This window comes from Rana temporaria, chromosome 8, assembly GCF_905171775.1.
Source record: "Rana temporaria chromosome 8, aRanTem1.1, whole genome shotgun sequence".
Classification (NCBI taxonomy): Eukaryota; Metazoa; Chordata; class Amphibia; order Anura; family Ranidae; genus Rana; species Rana temporaria.
In genome coordinates this window covers 178,402,062-178,422,546 of record NC_053496.1, presented here as the reverse complement: position 1 = coordinate 178,422,546, position 20,485 = coordinate 178,402,062, and the positions used below count along the sequence as shown (strand labels likewise).

Below are 20,485 nucleotides of genomic sequence, written 5' to 3'. Positions count from 1 at the left end.
CTTCTGCCATACACACTACATTCTCCGACAGCTCTCCTCCACCATCCACACTACATTCTCCGACAGATCTCCTCCACCATCCACACTACATTCTCCGACAGCTCTCCTCCACCATCCACACTACATTCTCCGACAGCTCTCCCCCACCGTCCACACTACATTCTCCGACAGCTCTCCTTCTGCCATACACACTACATTGTACTTTCTGGTGTTGGACAAGATTATTATTTTTTTTTTTTTACAAAAAGATTTTTTGCACTATGAACATGAAAAAGAACGCTCACCTGTGTGAATTTTCTGGTGTTTAACAAGGGTTCCTTTCCGAGTGAAAGATTTACTGCACTCTGAACATGAATAAAGAAGCTCACCAGTGTGAATTGTCTGGTGTGTAACAAGGGTTGCTTTTTGAGTGAAAGATTTTCCGCACTCTGAACATGAATAAGGACGCTCACCAGTGTGAATTCTCTGGTGTTTAACAAGGGTTATTTTCTCAGTGAAAGATTTACTGCACTCTGAACATGAAAAAGGACGCTCACCTGTGTGAATTTTCTGGTGTGTAACAAGGGTTCCTTTCCGAGTGAAAGATTTACTGCACTCTGAACATGAATAAAGAAGCTCACCTGTGTGAATTCTCTGGTGTGTAACAAGGGCTGCTTTTTGAGTGAAAGATTTTCCGCACTCTGAACATGAATAAGGACGCTCACCAGTGTGAATTCTCTGGTGTTTAACAAGGTGTTCTTTTTGAGTGAAAGATTTTCCGCACTCTGAACATGAATAAGAACGCTCACCAGTGTGAATTTTCTGGTGTGTAACAAGGTATTTTTTCTGAGTGAAAGATTTTCCACACTCTGAACATGAATAGGGACGCTCACCAGTGTGAATTCTCTGGTGTTTAACAAGGTGTTCTTTTTGAGTGAAAGATTTTCCGCACTCTGAACATGAATAAGAACGCTCACCAGTGTGAATTTTCTGGTGTGTAACAAGGTATTTTTTCTGAGTGAAAGATTTTCCACACTCTGAACATGAATAGGGACACTCACCCGTGTGAATTCTCTGATGTTCAACAAGATCCTGTTTGTGAATGAAAGATTTCCCGCACTCTGAACATGAATAAGGACGCTCACCCGTGTGAATTCTCTGATGTTGAACAAGCTTTCTTCTACAAGTGAATGCTTTTTCGCACTCTGAACATGAATAGGGACGCTCACCAGTGTGAATTCTCTGATGTTCAACAAGATTCCTTTTCCCAATGAAAGATTTCCCACACTCTGCACATGAATAAGGACGCTCACCCGTGTGAATTCTCTGATGTTGAACAAGCTTTCTTCTACAAGTGAATGCTTTTTCGCACTCTGAACATGAATAGGGACGCTCACCAGTGTGAATTCTCTGATGAATAACAAGGCCACTTCTACTAGTGAAAGATTTCCCACACTCTGCACATGAATAAGGACGCTCACCCGTGTGAATTCCCTGATGAATAACAAGGCCACTTCTACTAGTGAAAGATTTCCCACACTCTGCACATGAATGAAGACGCGCACCCGTGTGAATTCTCTGATGAATAACAAGGCGTCTTCTACGAGTGTAAGATTTCCCACACTCTGAACATGAATGAAGACGCGCCCCCTTGTGAATTCTCTGATGAATAACAAGGCCTCTTATACCAGTGAAAGATTCCCCACACTCTGCACATGAATGAGGACGTTTACCCGTGTGATCCGAGGGATCCATTGATGTCTCCGGACAGGAAGGTCTGTGATGTATATTTTGTGTATTTGGATTTCCTCCTGGAGGATCCTGTGTGATGAAACTACTATAGCACAATAATAATAGAAGAGGTCTCTCCGAGGAATTCCTGACATCACCTCCATCTGTTGGAAAGAAGTAAAAAAAAAAAAATATATATATATATATATATATAAAAAAATCTCAGTAGATGACAAATAACTGGAGTTTTAGCTCCTCCCCCCCGTCAGTGGAATAAATGGAGATGCCGATCTCACAGCTGGGCTCCTGTTCTCCCTCCAAAAAGTCTTCACACCGAATCCATGCGTGGTTCATGTGTGGGCATGGTGTCAGCCAGCCCTGAGTCTTCACTAGCTAAAATGCATTTTTGATTTGTTACGACATCAGATTGCCACTATTTGTTTGGATTTTAAATTATAAAGAATTTTCATATCCTTTATGGACTCCAGTGTGAACACTTTTGTAAAAAGTTCATTAATAGAAGAGTCATGTTGGTCTAACATTCAACAGGTTCACAGAGCTCTGGTATGGATTTTGGTACAATTGTAACATCAAAATATGAAAACAAACCAGTTAAAAGATATAAAACACCCAAAACAACTATGACACACTGGGTAACATTCCATTGTGCATTAATGACAGCTATAGGGAAAAATGGGGATGCCAGGTCAGTTTGTGGAAACATGACGTAATATTGAGGAATGGAGATGGACCTTTCATATGGTGTACAGTATCTCCTCCTCATTTGTTGGGAACATGACGTAATATTGAGGAATGGAGATGGACCTTTCATATGGTGTACAGGATCTCCTCCTCATTTGTTGGGAACATGACGTTATATTGAGGAATGGAGATGGACCTTTCATATGGTGTACAGTATCTCCTCCTCATTTGTTGGGAACATGACATTATATTGAGGAATGGAGATGAGCCTTTCATATGGTGTACAGTATCTCCTCCCCATTTGTTGGGAACATGACATTATATTGAGGAATGGAGATGGACCTTTCATATGGTGTACAGTATCTCCCCCTCATTTGTTGGGAACATGACGTTATATTGAGGAATGGAGATGGACCTTTCATATGGTGTACAGTATCTCCCCCTCATTTGTTGGGGACATGACGTTATATTGAGGAATGGAGATGGACCTTTCATATGGTGTACAGGAGGGGTGTCAAGCTCAATTTCACCAGGGGCTACATCAACATTATGGTTGGCCTCAAAAGGACCATTTGTATCTGTAAGACTATATAAATGTATCTAGTCTGTATCATGTTAAATTACTGCCTCTGCATTTGATTGTTACTGGACTTAGTAATAACTTTAGACTAATGCCGCGTACACACGATCGGAAATTACAACAAGAAAGGTCAGATGTGAGCTTTTTGGACGGAAATTCCGACCGTGTGTACGCTCCATCGGACTTTTGCTGTCAGAATTTCCACCAGACGCATGCTCGGAAAACAATTCGATGCATGCTCGGAAGCACTGAACTTAATTTTCTCGGCTCATCGTAGTGTTGTACGTCACCGCGTTCTTGACGATCGAAAGTTCAGAGAACTTTTGTGTATGCATCCAAGCTTGAGCGGAATTCCCTCAGAAAAAACATCCAAGGTTTTTCCGACGGAAAATCCAATCGTGTGTACGCGGCATTAAAGTGTTGCTAAACCCACATCAGTAAAATCAGTCTGTATATTCAGTAAAGCATGTTAGTTATTCTCACTGTGGAACCTAAGGGGCTAATCCTCTGCATTGTGTAAAAAGGCTGTTTGATCCTGTATGCACAGATCCTACTCTTCCTCTACTGACACCTAAACAGGTCCAGATAAGACAGAGTTACTGGAGTCAGGCTGCACATGCTCAGTTTGGTGTGTATTGCTAGAGTTTTGTTTTTTTCTTGGGAGAGTGCATGTGATCAGGATAGGGCCAATCAGCACTGTACAGACAGAGGGTCAGGGGTTCTACTGTGGATACTGGAAGGACAACCAGTGGAGTATGAAAACTCCTCTTTACAAGCTTTAACCAGACACTGAGAGAAGTCACTGCTATATACTGCTGATGAGAAAAGGTATTTAGCAGTTTAGATTTACAAAAATGATTGCATTTCCATGTTCTGTGGGAGGCCAGATATAGTGAATGCAGAGTCCTGGGTTTAGTACCACTCTAAGCTGTGATGGGCAGGTACAGACCACTCACACTCTTGCAGCAGATGATGCAAGTCTGAAAAGGAAGGTGGCACGGTTGGTATAATCCACAAGAAACTTTTTTGGAGACTGCTCTGATGGTTCTGACATGGTTTTCGGCCTTAAGCCTCGTACACACGCTCGGTTTACTTGGCAAGAACCAGCAAGAAAACTGCTGGCAGAGCTTTCTTGCAGAGTAAACCGAGCGTGTGTACGAGGCTTTCAGGTTTCTCGTCAAGAAAACTGCCTAAAATCTCGACGAGAAAAATAGAGAACCTGCTTTCTATTTTCTCGTCGTGATTCTCTGCCGAGAAATCCGAGAGTGTGTATACTTACCTGTCGCCGTGGAAACTCGCGCATGCTCGGAATGACTTTGACGCATGCGCGGTAGCTTCCTAGGCGTAGGTAGGGTGTAGCAAGATGGCGGCAACGGCATCGAATGTGATGAGCGTATGCTCGTCGTACACGATGACGTCACCGCGTTCTTGCCTTTCAAAAGAACCGCGGTTCTTTTGAAAGGAGTGTCTGTACACTCGGGCGGCAAGAGATTCTTGCCAAGAATCTCATCAGGAAAAACAACGTTTTTTTTCCTGACGAGATTCTGGCCCGAGTCTCCAGTAAAGTTTCTTGTGGATGATACCAGCGGTATGCGACGCTCCTCAACTGGCATAGAATTGTATTATTCTCATAATTATAAGCAGATGTCCAAACAACCCAACCCCCCCTTATATCAGAGTCATCACCATCTGAAGTCAACAGTACCCCACCCTTTCTTATATCACAGTACACTGTAAAGTCAGGAGACTGCGATGGCCACTCCAGAACCTTCACCTTTTTCTGCTGTAACCACTAGTGTACACTAGTTTTCTGCTGTAACCACTAGAGTGTCAACTTGGCCTTGTGCTTAGGGTCATTGTCATGCTGGAAAGTTCAAGTGTGTCCCATGTCCCGCTTTCATGCAGAAGAATGCAAATTGTCTGCCAGTATTTTCTTTTTTTTTATATGCTGCGTTCCTCTTGTCATCAAATTCACAAGATTCCCCGTACCTTTATAGCTCACACACCCTCAAAACATCAGTGAGCCACCACCATGCTTCACAGTGGGGATGGTATTCTTGTTGCTATAGAATACAAAGCACTTTGTGACCATAATACTTTATTTTGGCCTTGTCACTCCAGATTACAGTGTGCCAGAAGCTGTGAGGCGTGTCAAGGTGTTGTCGGGCACATCGTAACTGGGCTTTTTTTGGCACTGGCGCTATAATGGCTACTTTCTAGCAACTCAACCATGTAGCTCATTTTTGACCAAGTATCATCGTAATGTGCTCCTTGAAAACAATCACACCTTCTTTTTTCCAGAGCAGCCTGTATTTTTCCTGAGGTTACTTGTGGGTTTTTCTTTGTATTCCGAACAATTCTTCTGACAGTTGTGGCTGCAATCTTTCTCGGTCTACCTGACCTTGGCTTCAAGAGATCCCCGAATTTTGCACTTCTTAATAAGTGAATGAACAGTACTGGGGCCAAAAAACTATCAATTTTGAAAATACAGTTGAACCTCGGATTACAAGCATAATCCGTTCCAGGAGAATGCTTGTAATCCAAAGAACTTGCATATCAAAGGGAGTTTTCCCATTGAAGTCAATGGAAACTAAAATAATTTGTTCCGCATTGACTTCAATGGGATGCAATATCGAATTCGGCCAGAGTGCCGAAAACGAGGACACTTTGGCTCGGGTCCTGCGCCCCGTACCTCAGGCCAAATGAGGTACTGCAGGCCAATGTTCGGCTCCTGCGCCCCCGTACCTCAGGCCAAATGAGGTACTGCAGGCCTATTTTCAGCTCTGTTCGGGTCCTGCGCCCCTATACCTCAGGCCAAATGAGGTACTGCGGGCCTATTTAGCCTGAATTCTGCTCGTCTTGCGAGTCAACACTCGCAAACCGAGTCAGATTTTTTTTTAAAAAGTTGCTCGCAAATCAAAATGCTCTCAAACCAAGTTGCTCTTAACCAAGGTTCCACTGTAGTTGTCAACTATTTTCATAATCGATTAATCGGCCAGCCGATCAGTTGGCCTGCATCCAGAATGCATTATTTGTTTACATATCAGGAAATACAGTGCAGCACACATACAGCTCAGTACACCGTCCATCCAAAAGAAAATTACGGTAAGTATTTGATAGGAAATTTTCATTTTTTTTGGCATGATCAGTCATATTTTAAATGTCAATGCCAAAATTTTAAATTTTTTTCCACGCGATCCAAACTTTTGAGCACAACTGTATATTCACAGTTATGTACATGCTTATTAGGAACATTTGTGCAATATACGGAATCATAATTGCATTTTCACATATAAAATATAGATGCGCTAATATTAACTTAAAAGGTGATAAAACGTACAAAGAAAAACTAATCAGGGAGAATACTCCATAAACTGTGAATTACTAATATGTCCTTAATTAGTGCACAGTGATTAGCAGGATTCCATGCAGGGAAAAAATCACTCTCTTCAATCTGAATGCTAATCCAGCCCTCCACCGCTGTGATCAGATGATACAGGCACTCACAGACAGGGATTGCATGAAAGAAAAGAGAAAAAATCTCATTGCGCAATATTCGATGACAGATCAAAAAATGTAATCAGAGCATTGACATATGCACTCACGAATCCCGGCTTTCAGTAAAGCATGAAAACGCCACTCAGTATGTTGTTTCCTCAGCTCGATCCGATGCACTCGGATTCGATCGCAGGCTCCTCCCTACGCGTTACGTCACAGGCACGCGACTTACTCATGGGTAAGTCGCGTGCCTGTGACGTAACGCGTAGGGAGGAGCTTGCGATCGAATCCGAGTGCATCGGATCGAGCTGAGGAAACAACATACTGAGTGGCGTTTTCATGCTTTACTGAAAGCCGGGATTCGTGAGTGCATATGTCAATGCTCTGATTACATTTTTTGATCTGTCATCGAATATTGCGCAATGAGATTTTTTCTCTTTTCTTTCATGCAATCCCTGTCTGTGAGTGCCTGTATCATCTGATCACAGCGGTGGAGGGCTGGATTAGCATTCAGATTGAAGAGAGTGATTTTTTCCCTGCATGGAATCCTGCTAATCACTGTGCACTAATTAAGGACATATTAGTAATTCACAGTTTATGGAGTATTCTCCCTGATTAGTTTTTCTTTGTACGTTTTATCACCTTTTAAGTTAATATTAGCGCATCTATATTTTATATGTTTCACTGTTTGGATTTGGTATCACTCAAGATAGCAGCTATATTATTTGTTTTTTTATTTAGGTGCACGTGGAATTGATTATTTAATTAGCGCTGTAGTATATTTTTCACATTACTTGATAATTGCATTTTCACCCCCTCTCTCTTATAGAACACAGTACCAGTCCTCAGAACCCATCCTGGGGTCCCGCTAAGGGGAAACTCCACCACACAGTTCAGTTCACATCTTTACGGCGTCCTTACTGATCACCTCCCATACATGGACAGACCACGTATATCACTTCAGAAGCAGAAGGTGGCACATCACAGCACCAAGTGTCAACCCTTTCCACACCTTTAGGAGGCAAACACATATTTGACTTTTTAGCACCTGTCTACAGGGTGATGTGAAGATCTGGTAATTATCTAACAGTTTTCTTAAACTACAATTCTTATACTCTGATGTAAAATGAGACTGAACCATTTGTTCCACAGTGCCTATACTTACTTGTGTTAATAGATGGAGAAATGTCCTCCTGTTCACTTTTCATAATCATCCCAATCTCCTCCGTGGACGGCTGATCACCCCCCACATACGTCTCTACTTCTTCTTCTTCTTTAACCTCAGCTTTTATATTAATCTGTTCTTCACCCTACACCAAAAATAATAGAAAATATATTTTAAAGCCGATTCCCAGACAGATTTAAAAGACATAAATGATAAAAGCTCTGCATTTCCTACTACACCATTACATGTGTGGGTTTTTTTATTTTTAAATAAATGTAAGCAGTGCAAGTACCTGAATGGGACCTGGTATCAGGCTCTTGCAGTACCTGTACATAAAGCCGCGTACACACGACCATTTTTCAAGTCATGGGAAAAACAACGTTTTTCTCGACGTGATTCTTGTCAAGCCTGCCTTGCATACACACGATCGTGAAAAAAAAAATGCTCTTACACCTACCTGATGGTGAGAGATGGTGTGACCTTCCTGTGTGGAATCCCGGGAATACAGAGGACCTCCCTCCTCCATAGACTGCTGATCCCCAAACATCTCTTCTTTTTCTACTTTAACCTCAACTTTGATGTCTTTCAGTTCCTCACCCTAAAGGAGATAAAATACATTTATAAAATGAAGTAAGAGATTGCAGAGAAAAATATAATCTCGTAGCTTAAAATATAGATTTAGGTCTACATGCCCAGTCCTACCTACCTGAACCTGGTAAGGGATGGCGTGATCCTCTTGTATGGAATCCCAAAAATACAGAGGAGGGGGAAATCTCTCAACCTAAAACACAAAAGGTGATAAAATTCATTTATAAAATGGACCAAGAGGTTATATAAATGTCATCTCATAGGTTTTGCATTTTAATTGCTCAGTCCCACCTACCTGATGATGGTGAGGGATGGTGTGACCAAATGAGGTGAAGGTGCTGTGATGGTTAAAGGGTCACCAGACTTCACTGATGGGACACACTGTATTAAAAGAAAACGCTAATGTCATGTGAGCTCACAGGATCCTCCTCACCTTTCTGGTCACAATGGTGTTTTATTATTAAAATTTACTGATGTCATGTGATCCTCTCAGAATCCCCCCCCCCCCCCATAAGCAGCTAGATTACCTCCAGGTTTAAAGTAGAATTCTAGCTAATGCTAAACGCACGGTGTCATGCGGAGTCCCTCAGGGATCTCCCTTGTCGCCCGTATTGTTTAACATCTATCTCCGCCCTCTCTTTGAAATCATCAGTAACCAGAAGTTACTTTACCACTCCTATGTAGACGACACACAACTGTATTTCCGCATCTGCAACAAAAAGGATCATTCTCTTGGACTAGAGAAATGCCTTACTCTAATAGATGACTGGATGACAAACAGTTATCTCAAACTCAACGGCTCGAAAACAGAACTTCTCCTGTTTCACGCCAACTGAAAAAATCACCCCGCGTCAACATGGACTCCCCCGCCCATTCTGGGCAAAACTATCGCCCCTAGCACCAAAGTCAAAAGTCTCTGAGTCATTTTTGACACCTACATAACAATGGATGCACAAATAGGGTCAGTAGTCCGGATCCCACTATCTGCTGCGCCTACTAGGCAGACTTACCCCCTTTATCCCGAAAGAGGACATTGCAGTCGTGGTGGGAACAATCATCAATTCCAGACTCGACTACGCAAATGCCCTCTATCTAGGACTCCCCAAATACCAAATCACTCGTCTGCAAGTCGTTCAAAATACGGCCGCTCGACTAGTGACCGGAAAAAAAAACATGGGAATCAATCTCACCTTCACTGAGATCCCTTCATTGGTTGCCAGTAAAAGACAGAATCACTTTCAAGGCACTCTGCCTAATACATAAGTGTATTCAAGGCAACGCCCCCCAATATCTACGCGAAAAAATAAAAGCCCATAACCCCAATCGCATTCTGCGATCCACCAATCAAAACCTACTCGATACAAGTCCAAAGGAGATCGAAGATTTGCAGTCCAAGGACCTCGGCTGTGGAATGCACTACCAACCACCATCCGACTGGAGTCGGACTACTTGGCCTTCAGGAGAAAGATTAAAACCCATCTCTTCTGAGGTCAAGGGGTTCCTTACCCTAGGAATGGTTACAGCGCCCAGAGGCGATTCAGTTCGCATGTGTTGCGCTTTACAAATTTCTCACTCACTCAATGCCTACCTCAGGGGTTGACAAATTTGCTTGGAATCTAGGAGCCAGCTAAAAAAGTTAGGAGCCAGAAAACGCACCCCGTCCCGACAAGCTTGCGCGCAGAAGCAAACACATACGTGAGCAGCGCCCGCATATGTAAACGGTGTACAAACCACACATGTGAGGTATCTTTGCGATTGGTAGAGCGAGAGCAATAATTCTAGCCCTAGACCTCCTCTGTAACGCAATAAGCGTTTATTGATCGGTTTGCGCAAAAGTTATAGCATCTACAAAATAGGGGATATATCTATAACAGTTTTATTAATTTTTTTTTTTTTTTTTACTAGCAATGGCGGCAATCTGCGATTTTTATCATGACTGCGACATTGTGGCGGACACATCGGACACATTTTTGGGACCAGTCATTTTTACAGCGATCAGTGCTATAAAAATGCACTGATTACTGTGAAAATGACACTGGCAGGGAAGGGGTTAACCACTAGGTGGCGCTGTAGGGGGTTAAGTGTTCCCTAAAGCATGATTCTTACTGTAGGGGGCGTGGCTTTCTGTGACACATCACTGATCGTGTTCCCGATGACAGGGAACACGATCAGTGACAGCGTCAGCTAGGCAGAACGGGGAGATGTTGTGTTTAGACTAACATCTTCCCGTTCTATGTCTCTGTGAGACGATCGCGGGCATGTCCGTGGTGATCGAGTCCGCGAAAGCGCTCACGGAGACCTCGGCCGCAACAACCGTTTCTTAAAGGGGACGTACAGGTACGTCCCTTTGCCTGCCCATGCCATGCTGCAGACGTATATCTGCTTGCGGCGGGCGGCAAGAGGTTAAACTAGGTAAGTATATACAGTTGTTCTACCCAGAACAGTTAGTATAGGTGTCTGAAGGGGGGGGGGGGAGCATTTTTATGAATAGTTAGTCTTTAGGTGAAATTCTATGTTAAATTACCTCCCGTCCTGTGACATGGAAGGTATCTATTAACGTGCCATAACATCATCTTTATGTTTTACCACAACAAATGGGTATTATATTGTATTTGTGTGCACTAAAATTTATTAACGTGTGGGGTAGATTCAGATAGAATGGTCTATCTGTCCGCCCGGCGTAACGCATCTCAGATACGTTACGCCGCCGTAATTTAGGGCGCAAGTTCTGTATTCAGAAACAACTTGCGCCCTTAGTTACGGCGGCGTAAAGTATCTGTGTCGGCGTAAGCCCGCCTAATTCAAATGTGGATGATGTGGGCGTGTTTTATGTATATTAACTGTGACCCAGCCCATTTGACGGTTTTTTTACGAACGGCGCATGCTCAAAATCGTCATTGCTTTCGACGTGAACGTAAATTACGTCCAGCCCTATTCGCGAACGACTTACGCAAACGACGTAAAATTTTCAAAACTCGGCGCGGGAACGACGGCCATACTTAACATAGGATACGCCTCATATAGCAGGGGTAACTATTCCGCCGAAAAAAGCCTAACGTAAACGACGTAAAAAAATGCGCCGGCCGGACGTACGTTTCTGAATCGGCGTATCTAGCTCATTTGCATATTCCTGGCGTAAATCTATGGAAGCGCCACCTAGCGGCCAGCGTAAATATGCAGCCTAAGATACGACGGTGTAAAACACTTACGCCGGTCGGATCTTAGGGAAATCTATGCGTAACTGATTCTATGAATCAGGTACATAGATACGACCGGCCGGACTCAGAGATACGACGGCGTATCTGGAGATACGCCGTCGTATCGTCTCTCAGAATCTACCCCTGTATTTTTTCAGAAAATTTACGTTTGATAAATCACAGCGCAAATGTCATAAAAAAAATTGTGACAACAACCATTTTATTCTCCAGGAGGGCCTCTGCTTAAAATGTATAACAATTGGGGGTTCTAAGTCATTTTCTAGCAAAAAAAAAAAATAAAAATAGATTTTTATATGTAGACGAGAAATGTCAGAAATGGTCTGGACTGGAGATGGTTTGTTTTCCTTTCAGTCATGTGACTTGGATTCTCATCCATCCTCATTAATGTGATCCATACAAGACTCTGATCTCTGTAGACAGATAATATAGCGGCCTCGCTGGTCATTAGAACTCATAGGCAAGTAGAGGTTCATTGTAAATCCTTTGTCCAAAAGTGAGGGAGGTTTTGTGTCTGTGTTGTGTTAATAAATACCAAATAAATTCAACATGAAACATCACAGTTAGGAAGAAAAGAGGAAGAGGACGGACATGACGGGGGGGTTATTCAGTGTAAAAATAAAATAAGATCTTATTACCTCCTCTGCTGCCACATGTACAGTCTTCTCTCTACGGCCTCACACCTCACCCGGAAGTTTTTCTGGCCCCCTACATCACTTCCTGTTCATAAGCTAACTCACTTCCTGTCTGCTCCTGACATCACTTCCTCCCCAGCTGTGGTATCACTCCCTGTGTCCGTACAATCACACTCTTCCCGTCTCCTTGTTCTACGCAATATAATAGGAAAAGATCTCCATTGTAAAAGTAATGTTTATTTAAAGGGGAATTCACGTCTATTTTCAGGCCTCATGCACACTGGACGTTAAAATAACGTTATTAAAACGTCATTAGCTTTGCAGTGAGTTTTTCAACTGTTTTCAGCCTTTTTCAACGTTTTTTAGCATATTTTGGCGTTAGCGTTTTTTTAGCTAGAAACCACCTCTCTGTATTAGTAACTCCCATTTACCCACAATGCATCTCTGCAAAGCCTGTGTGTATTGTTTAGTGACCATTTTGAGAGCAGAGAGAGTTCTAGAGGACAGAGGAAGCACTGCATCATTCAGCAAAGCAGACTGGGAAATGTAGGAATTTACAGGAACAATAACAAAGTAAAGACATTGTAAAATGTTTTGATATGTGTAGCGCTACCCCCGAACGAGCCGCTGGTTGATTTGGGATCGGCGTATTGAGTTACCTTCTTATCGTTGTCTAGGGTGTTTGTAGTGAGCGGAGCAGTAAACGAATGTCCAATCAGCCAGTAGTATTTTCTGAATGCTTTATTCTCGGCCCAACATGGCTAAGATCAAGTGTAGTATCTGTTCTTATCAGTCTTGGGAGTGGGTGGACATGGCCTTCTGGCTTAGTTCCCCTGCTCTCATGGGGTCTCCCTTCGGGGGAGCCCCACCTAGTAATGGGAGGGTTCTGTTTCGGTAGTCCCTCCGAGGAAGTTGGGTCCGTGTCGACTTCGGTTGCTCGGATCACAGTACCTCAGTCCCCGTCTGGAGCCTAACGCTCCGGGGGATCAGGGTTTGGGTCCCTCTTCACAGGAGGACCACTTGACGTTGCACCCGTCTGCACGTTTTTGTGAACAAACGGGTGGAGTTTTTGGGTGTGTTCACACGCCATAGGCTTTTCAAAAAAAATCTGTTCTTATCAGTTGCCAATAGGTGGTGCTAAGCTGACTGTCCCCAGTACCTGGGCAGAGGGAAAGGGATGGCAGTTTGTGGACGCTAAGCCTGTTGGTGTGGAGGTGGAAGCCTTCTGATCGGGACAGAGAGGCATGAGGTCGAAGCTGAAGGGCCGGGTCCCTGGCCTTTGGCCTGGTTTTGGTGGTGTCTGCCCCAGTCAGTTGTTCGGGAGAGAACCCTTGCTCCTCCTTTTCCCGGGAGGGGCGGGTAGTATTTCCCGAATGTAATTAGGTTGGAGAGTTGGAGGTTGTGGGTAGTAGCCTGCTTAAGTGGGCTCTCCCCGACCTCTTCTCCTACCTTCCTGGCTGGGAAGGGTGCTGCCGGTCCGGACCTGGGGTCAGGGACCATTAAAAAGCCTGTGGAGATAGTGCCCCTGGAGTGGGATGGGGGATCGGCTTGAGGAGAACCCGGAGGCAGGTTATCCAAAAGGGCTTGAACAAACCATCGGGGATCTGGTGACCGGAACATTGACAGGTACACTTTAACTGTCACCCGGTGACCCAACTTAATCTACAGGGAGGATTCGCTCAATCCGTTTAGCTCATCCAAGTACTAGGCCTGTGGCAGAGGTCCTTAGAGCCGGGTCTGTGGCAGAGATCTGTTCCTCCCAGCAACCTAAAGTGACACTTCGGCTGCCAGGCTCGTGGCAGGAGTCTGTCCGGGGCCACTTCACCCACTCTGGCTAGAGTGGCGACGAACTGTATCGACTACTACTGAGAGCAGGATTGCTCTTTCTCATATCCAGGCCTGATACTGCAAAGTTCTCTTGCTTCATCAACCTTTTCTCTCTACCTCATGTTGATGTTGGTCATGTTGGGCCGAGAATAAAGCATTCAGAAAACCTTTATTTGATGACTGGACATTCGCTTACTCATCTACTCAACAACTTTACCCCCTAGACAACGGTAAGAGGTAACTTAATACGCCGATCCCAAAACAACCAGCGGCTCCTGAGGGGGTAGCGCTACACTCCTATTCTCATTCTTGAGATCCAACACCTCAGTGTGGCCAATGGCAGGGCTTGACAAATGCCGGTCGCCAGGTCGCCATGGCGACTAGAAATAGCTTCCTGGCGACTTGGCTTGGAAGGTGGGCAAAAAAAAAATTTTTTTTTTTATTTGTGAAGTCCCCAGCTCTTCTTTGTGTGAGCTGGCGCCATCTGGTGGTGGCCGTTGGTATTACAAGTTAAGCATTACAAGTTAAACAGCAATTCTAATGTAATTTTTCACTATTTTCACTGCCATCTTCTTCCCTCTAATTAGAACCCCCAAACATTATATATATTTTTTATCCTAACATCCTAGAGAATAAAATGGCGATCGTTGCAATACTTTCTGTCATGCTGTATTTGCGCAGCGGTCTTACAAGCGCACTTTTTTGGGAAAAAATTACACTTTTTTTAATTAAAAAATAAGACAACAGTAAAGTTATCCCCATTTTTTTTAATATCATGAAAGATAATGTTACGCCGAGTAAATTGATACCCAACATGTCACGCTTCAAAATTGCGTCCGCTCGTGGAATGGCGACAAACTTTTACCCTTAAAAATCTTCATAGGCGACGTTTAAAAAAATCTACAGGTTGCATGTTTTGAGTTACAGAGGAGGTCTAGAATTATTGCTCTCACTCTATTAATCGCGGCGATACCTCACATGTGTGGTTTGAACACCGTTTACATATGCGGGCGCTACTCACGTATGTGTTCGCTTCTGCGCACAAGCTCGTCGGGACGGGGTGCATTTTCTGGCTCCTAACTTTTTTAGCTGGCTCCTAGATTCCAAGCAAATTTGTCAAACCCTGGTCTAGGCGGAAGTGGGACAGGAAGTCCTACTCCTAATGAAGCCCCCACTCCCCCCCCCCCAAAAAAATGACATGCCAAATGTGGCATGTAAGGGGGCGAGGAGTGCTTAAAGCGGAAGTTTCCCACTTTTGGGAACTTGTACTACAGAGTGGTACAGGTTTTGCTAAAGAATATCCCTGTATTTAACACCACCCATCTTCCTCTCAACTCTGACCAGTTTCCCAGTCCCAACTGCTGAAAAACATCCTCACAGCATGATGCTGCCACCGCCATGTTTCACAGTGGGGATGGTGTTCTTTGGGTGATGTGGTGTGTTGGGTTTGCGCCAGACATAGCATTTTCTTTGATGGCCAAAAAGTTACATTTTAGTCATCAGACCAGAGCACCTTCCTCCATAAATTTTGGGAGTCTCCCACATGCCTTTTCGCAAAACTGAAACTCAAAACGTGCCATTTTGTTTTTTGCTGAAAGTAATGTCTTTCTTCTGGCCACTCTGCCATAAAGCCCAACTCTATGGAGCGTACGGCTTATTGCCGTCCTATGTACAGATACTCCAGTCTCTGCTGTGGAACTCTGCAGCTCCTCCAGGGTTACCTTAGGTCTCTGTGCCGCCTCTCTGATTAATGCCCTCCTTGCCCGGTCCGTGAGTGTTGGTGTGCGGCCGTCTCTTGGCAGGTTTGCTGTTGTGCCATGTTCTTTCCATTTGGTTATGATAGATTTGATGGGGCTCCTAGGGATCATCAAAGATTTGGATATTTTTTTATAACCTAACCCTGACTTGCACTTAACAACATTGGGCCAGATCCACAACCAGCGGGCTTAACTTAAATGTTCCGATTTAAGTTACACCGCCGCAAAATTTCTACCTAAGGGCCCGATCCACAAAGCACTTACCTAGAAACTTGCAGCTGTGTAACTTAAATCTGTCCGGCGCAAGGCGGGCCCAATCTAATGGGGCGAGTCCCATTTAAATTAGGCGCGCTCCCGCGCCGGACGTACTGCGCATGCTCCCGACGTGCTTTGCGTTACATTACGTTGCGCCGAGTTTTGTGAATCGCGATGGGTAAAAAAGAGATGCGGCGGGAAAAACATTTTTAAAAAAAAAAAATTGACAGCAACGCGGGAAAGGAAGGTATACTTTTACATGGTGTACTAAGTTTACACTTTGTAAAAGCAGCCCTAATTTTGCGACGGCAAACTAACACTTACGGAGAATTAACGAAGGGAAAAACCTTCGTGGATCTCCGTAAGTGCTAATTTGCATACCCGACGTGGAATTTCGACGAGAAATACCCCCAGCGGCGGCCGCGGTACTGCATCCTAAGATCCGACAGTGTAAAACTATTACACCTGCCGGATCTTAGGAATATCTATGCGTAACTGATTCTATGAATCCGCCGCATAGATAGAAACAGGGATACAACGGTGTATCAGCAGATACGCCTGCGTATCCCTTTTGTGGATCTGGCCCATTGTACCTAAGGCTACTTTCACACAGGCGCTAAAAGCGCCTTGAAAGAGCCTCTCCTGCGCTAGCCGCATCTTTGAGGCACTATAGGAGCGGTGTATACACTGCCCCAGCCCATTGAAATCAATGGGCAGTGCCGCCGAACTGCCGCCGGCAGTTTTAACCCTTTTTCAGCCGCTAGCGGGGGTTAAAAGCATACCTCCCAACTTTTCAACTTCAGAATGAGGGACAAATGTGCATACCCCCCCCAACGAAGTTGATCAAAGTTGTTGAGCGGGGGGGGGGAACGGATCGGAGTTGTTGAGCGGGGGGGGTTCCGCGGATCAAAGTTGTTGAGCGGGGGGGAGGAATTTCGTGGATCAGAGTTGTTGAGCGGGGAGGGAGTTTTGTGGATCAGAGTTGTTGAGCGGGGGGGGGGGGTTCGTGAATCGCGGAGCCACGGGATTTACCGCGGCAATCATAGGGGGGGCCGCGAAAATTAAGGAAAATAGTAGTGCTCGCGGGACTTTGCCGCAAAATCCGGGACGGTTGGGAGGTATGGTTTAAAACGCCACGCTAGTGACCAAATAACGCCGCAAAAACAACGGTAAAGCGACGCTAAAAATAGTGGCGATTTACCGCCGATGCCCCCGGCAGTGTGAAAGTAGCCATACTTGTTTGGAGAGTTCTTTTGTCTTCATGGCAGAGTTTGGTCAGTGGTGCCTCTTACTTAGGTGTTGCAGCCTCTGGGGCCTTTCAAATAGGCGTGTCTATATAATGACAGATCATGTGACACTTAGATTGCACACAGGTGGACATCATTTCACTAATTATGTGACTTCTGAAGGTAATTGGTGGCACCAGAGCTTTTTATGGGCTTCATAACAAAGGGGGAGAATACATACGCACATGCCAATTATCAGTTTTTTTATTTCTGAAAAATAGTTTATGTATGTATATTTTTATAATTTTACTTCACCAACTTAGACTATTGTGTTCTGATCCATCACATATAATTCAGATAAAAAAAAACATTGAACTAAAAGGCTGTAATGTAACAAAATAGGTAAAAAGCCAAGGGGGGGGGGGGTGAATACTTTTGCAAGGCACTGCATATGCACCTTTGGTATATATATTTCCTTTTCACTAGTTTTGATACAACTAAATATCGCTGTCCTTGAAAAACCTACCCAATGAAGACCTTTTTGGATTGGAAATCAACCATATTGGGCTGCTGCTGAATGTGAGCCAATGGGAAAATGAAAGTCAATTATTACATAAGCAATTTATTTTACAAAAAGTTTTATTGGCATAAAATCCAGCATATAACGACAATTTCTTTAGATGGTTACATCGTACAGTAGACAAACAAGGTGATGGAAAAACGATAATACAAAACGACACAAAGAGACCCGTATCACACACCCTGGTAACAAACCTAATGTCCCATACAACGAAATGGAAAAACAAAGAACCAAGGTTTACCCATCCAAAAGTCTCTGGGTGGATAGGGCGACCATGGTCCAAAAACCACAGCATAGTCGCCTAGTCATGTCAGCAAAGCTTTGTGACTGAAGAAGTCTCCTTCAGGCAAAATTTATTATAAAAAATAATCAGAAATAAAGTACAATAACTATGAGATTACAATTACAACCATCTCAGCTCGGCCAAAACCTGAAGGCCAAATAAAATTAATTACACAAGCAATTTGATGCCACAATATGAGGTCACTGAGAAATCATGTACAGTTTTTGGGCATCCCTAAGCAAGCAGCGTGAAGGAATTTGTATTTATTTTTTTAATATTGACCCTAAAGATGCATAAAAAGACCCTCTTCCAGCTGCAAGATAGTTTTTTATATTTTTTTAGCTTTGGTTCATATCTCTCAGGCCACTACCCAGCTCTCTGTTCTTCGACAATCCCTTGCCTAATAGCCCAGAAAATGGCCATTACCGAGATATCATGCCGCGTACACGATCGTCTTTCGGGTTTTTTAAAAATGTCATTTCAAATGACCGTGTGTGGGCTTCAGAGCATTTTTCGGGTTCTGAAAAACGGACAATTTTTTTTCCGAACATGCTCTATTTTTTTCACGACGTTCTAAACGTTGTCGTGTTTCGGGTTGTAAAAAATGATCGTGTGTGGGCTAAAACGACGTGAAAAACCCAGCGCATTCTCAGAAGCAAGTTATGAGACGGGAGCGCTCGTTCTGGTAAAACTAGCGTTCGTAATGGGGTAAGCACATTCATCACGCTGTAACAGACTGAAAAGCGCGAATCGTCTTTTACTGACACGGAATCGGCTAAAGCAGCCCCAAGGGTGGCGTCATCTGCATGGAACTTCCCCTTTATAGTGTCGTCGTATGTGTTGTACGTCACCGCCCTTTGCTAGAGCTTTTTTTTAAAACGACCGTGTGTGGGCAACGTCGTTTTAATGATGAAGTTGGGAAAAACTTCGTTTTTTTCTACATGCTGAAAAACTTTGTGTTTTTTTCATGACGAAAAACGATGGTGTGTGCGTGGCATTAGGTTCGGCTTCAGGATGCAAACGTCAGTAACATTTGCTGAACCTGCGCTGAATCAAACCCAGGTCTACGTTTGGCTCATCCCTATTTATAATTATGGCAAAAGAATGAAAAACAAACGGTAAGTGATGCACAAATTCTTATAGTACACACATTAATTGTATGAAGATATTATATTTTTAATTGTATGAAGATATTATATTTTTAATCGTATGAAGATATTATATTTTTAACAGCGTTTCTAAATTGTAATCAATATAAAAACAGTACTTATTTCATGAATATCCTTCAAGCCCCTTCATTGTAAACCTACAGATTTGACATCACTGTAAATTCTTCTTCTATAGTCGCTCTATTTGGTGGATAATTTATTTTCCATTTTTATCAAAAGATAATAAAAAAAAATTCAGTTTTTCGTCTGGGATTCTACCATATGTTTCCTGACAGTGTTCAGTGCGTAGAAACCAGATCTGATTAATTAGCCCGACCTACAGTGCTGGAGAATTCTATCACCAGAAATGAATGTACTACTACAGGATTTGCAGCTCTTACCAGATCCAGTCTCTTCTGGAGTATTACACGGCAATGCAGAAAAGATCTCAACGTGGCACGCTGGTAGGAACATTCCATTATTATCAGTATCTACATCCTCACCACACATTGTTCCCTCAGCACTGTCCACATCACTAACTATGCACCCCGTGTTGTATCTCTTTTCTCAATGTCTGTACTACATTCTCTGGAAGCTCCCCCCATCCACACTACATTCTCCGACAGCTCTCCTCCACCATCCACACTACATTCTCCGACAGCTCTCCTCCCACCATCCACACTACATTCTCCGACAGCTCTCCTCCACCATCCACACTACATTCTCCGACAGCTCTCCTCCCACCATCCACACTACATTCTCAGACAGCTCTCCTCCACCATCCACACTACATTCTCCGACAGATCTCCCCCACCATCCACACTACATTTTTCGACAGATCTCCTCCACCATCCACACTACATTCTCCGACAGCTCTCCTCCACCATCCACACTACATTCTCCGACAGCTCTCCTCCACCATCCATACTACATTTTTCGACAGATCTCCTCCCACCATCCACACTACATTCTCCGACAGATCTCCCCCACCGCCCACACTACATTCTCCGACAGCTCTCCTTCTGCCATATACACTACATTCTCCGACAGCTCTCCTCCACCATCCACACTACATTCTCCGACAGCTCTCCTCCACCATCCACACTACATTCTCCGACAGCTCTCCTCCCACCATCCACACTACATTCTCCGACAGCTCTCCTCCACCATCCACACTACATTCTCCGACAGCTCTCCTCCACCATCCACACTACATTCTCCGACAGCTCTCCTCCACCATCCACACTACATTCCCTGACAGATCTCCTCCCACCATCCACACTACATTCTCTGACAGCTCTCCTCTACCATCCACA

General features: G+C 43.9%; 1 protein-coding gene across 1 annotated transcript in view; it reads right to left on the bottom strand.

Moving 5' to 3' along the window:
• Positions 1-227: 227 nt before the first annotated feature.
• The window catches only part of LOC120910545 (zinc finger protein 850-like), a 71,927-nt gene continuing 51,669 nt past the window's right edge, over positions 228-20,485 (bottom strand). Inside the window, 6 exon segments of the mRNA XM_040322300.1 lie at positions 228-1,874; positions 7,656-7,800; positions 8,113-8,253; positions 8,362-8,436; positions 8,539-8,581; positions 17,685-17,731. Coding sequence (XP_040178234.1) covers positions 259-1,874; positions 7,656-7,800; positions 8,113-8,253; positions 8,362-8,436; positions 8,539-8,581; positions 17,685-17,731 — 2,067 coding nt within the window. The 3' untranslated portion in view covers positions 228-258.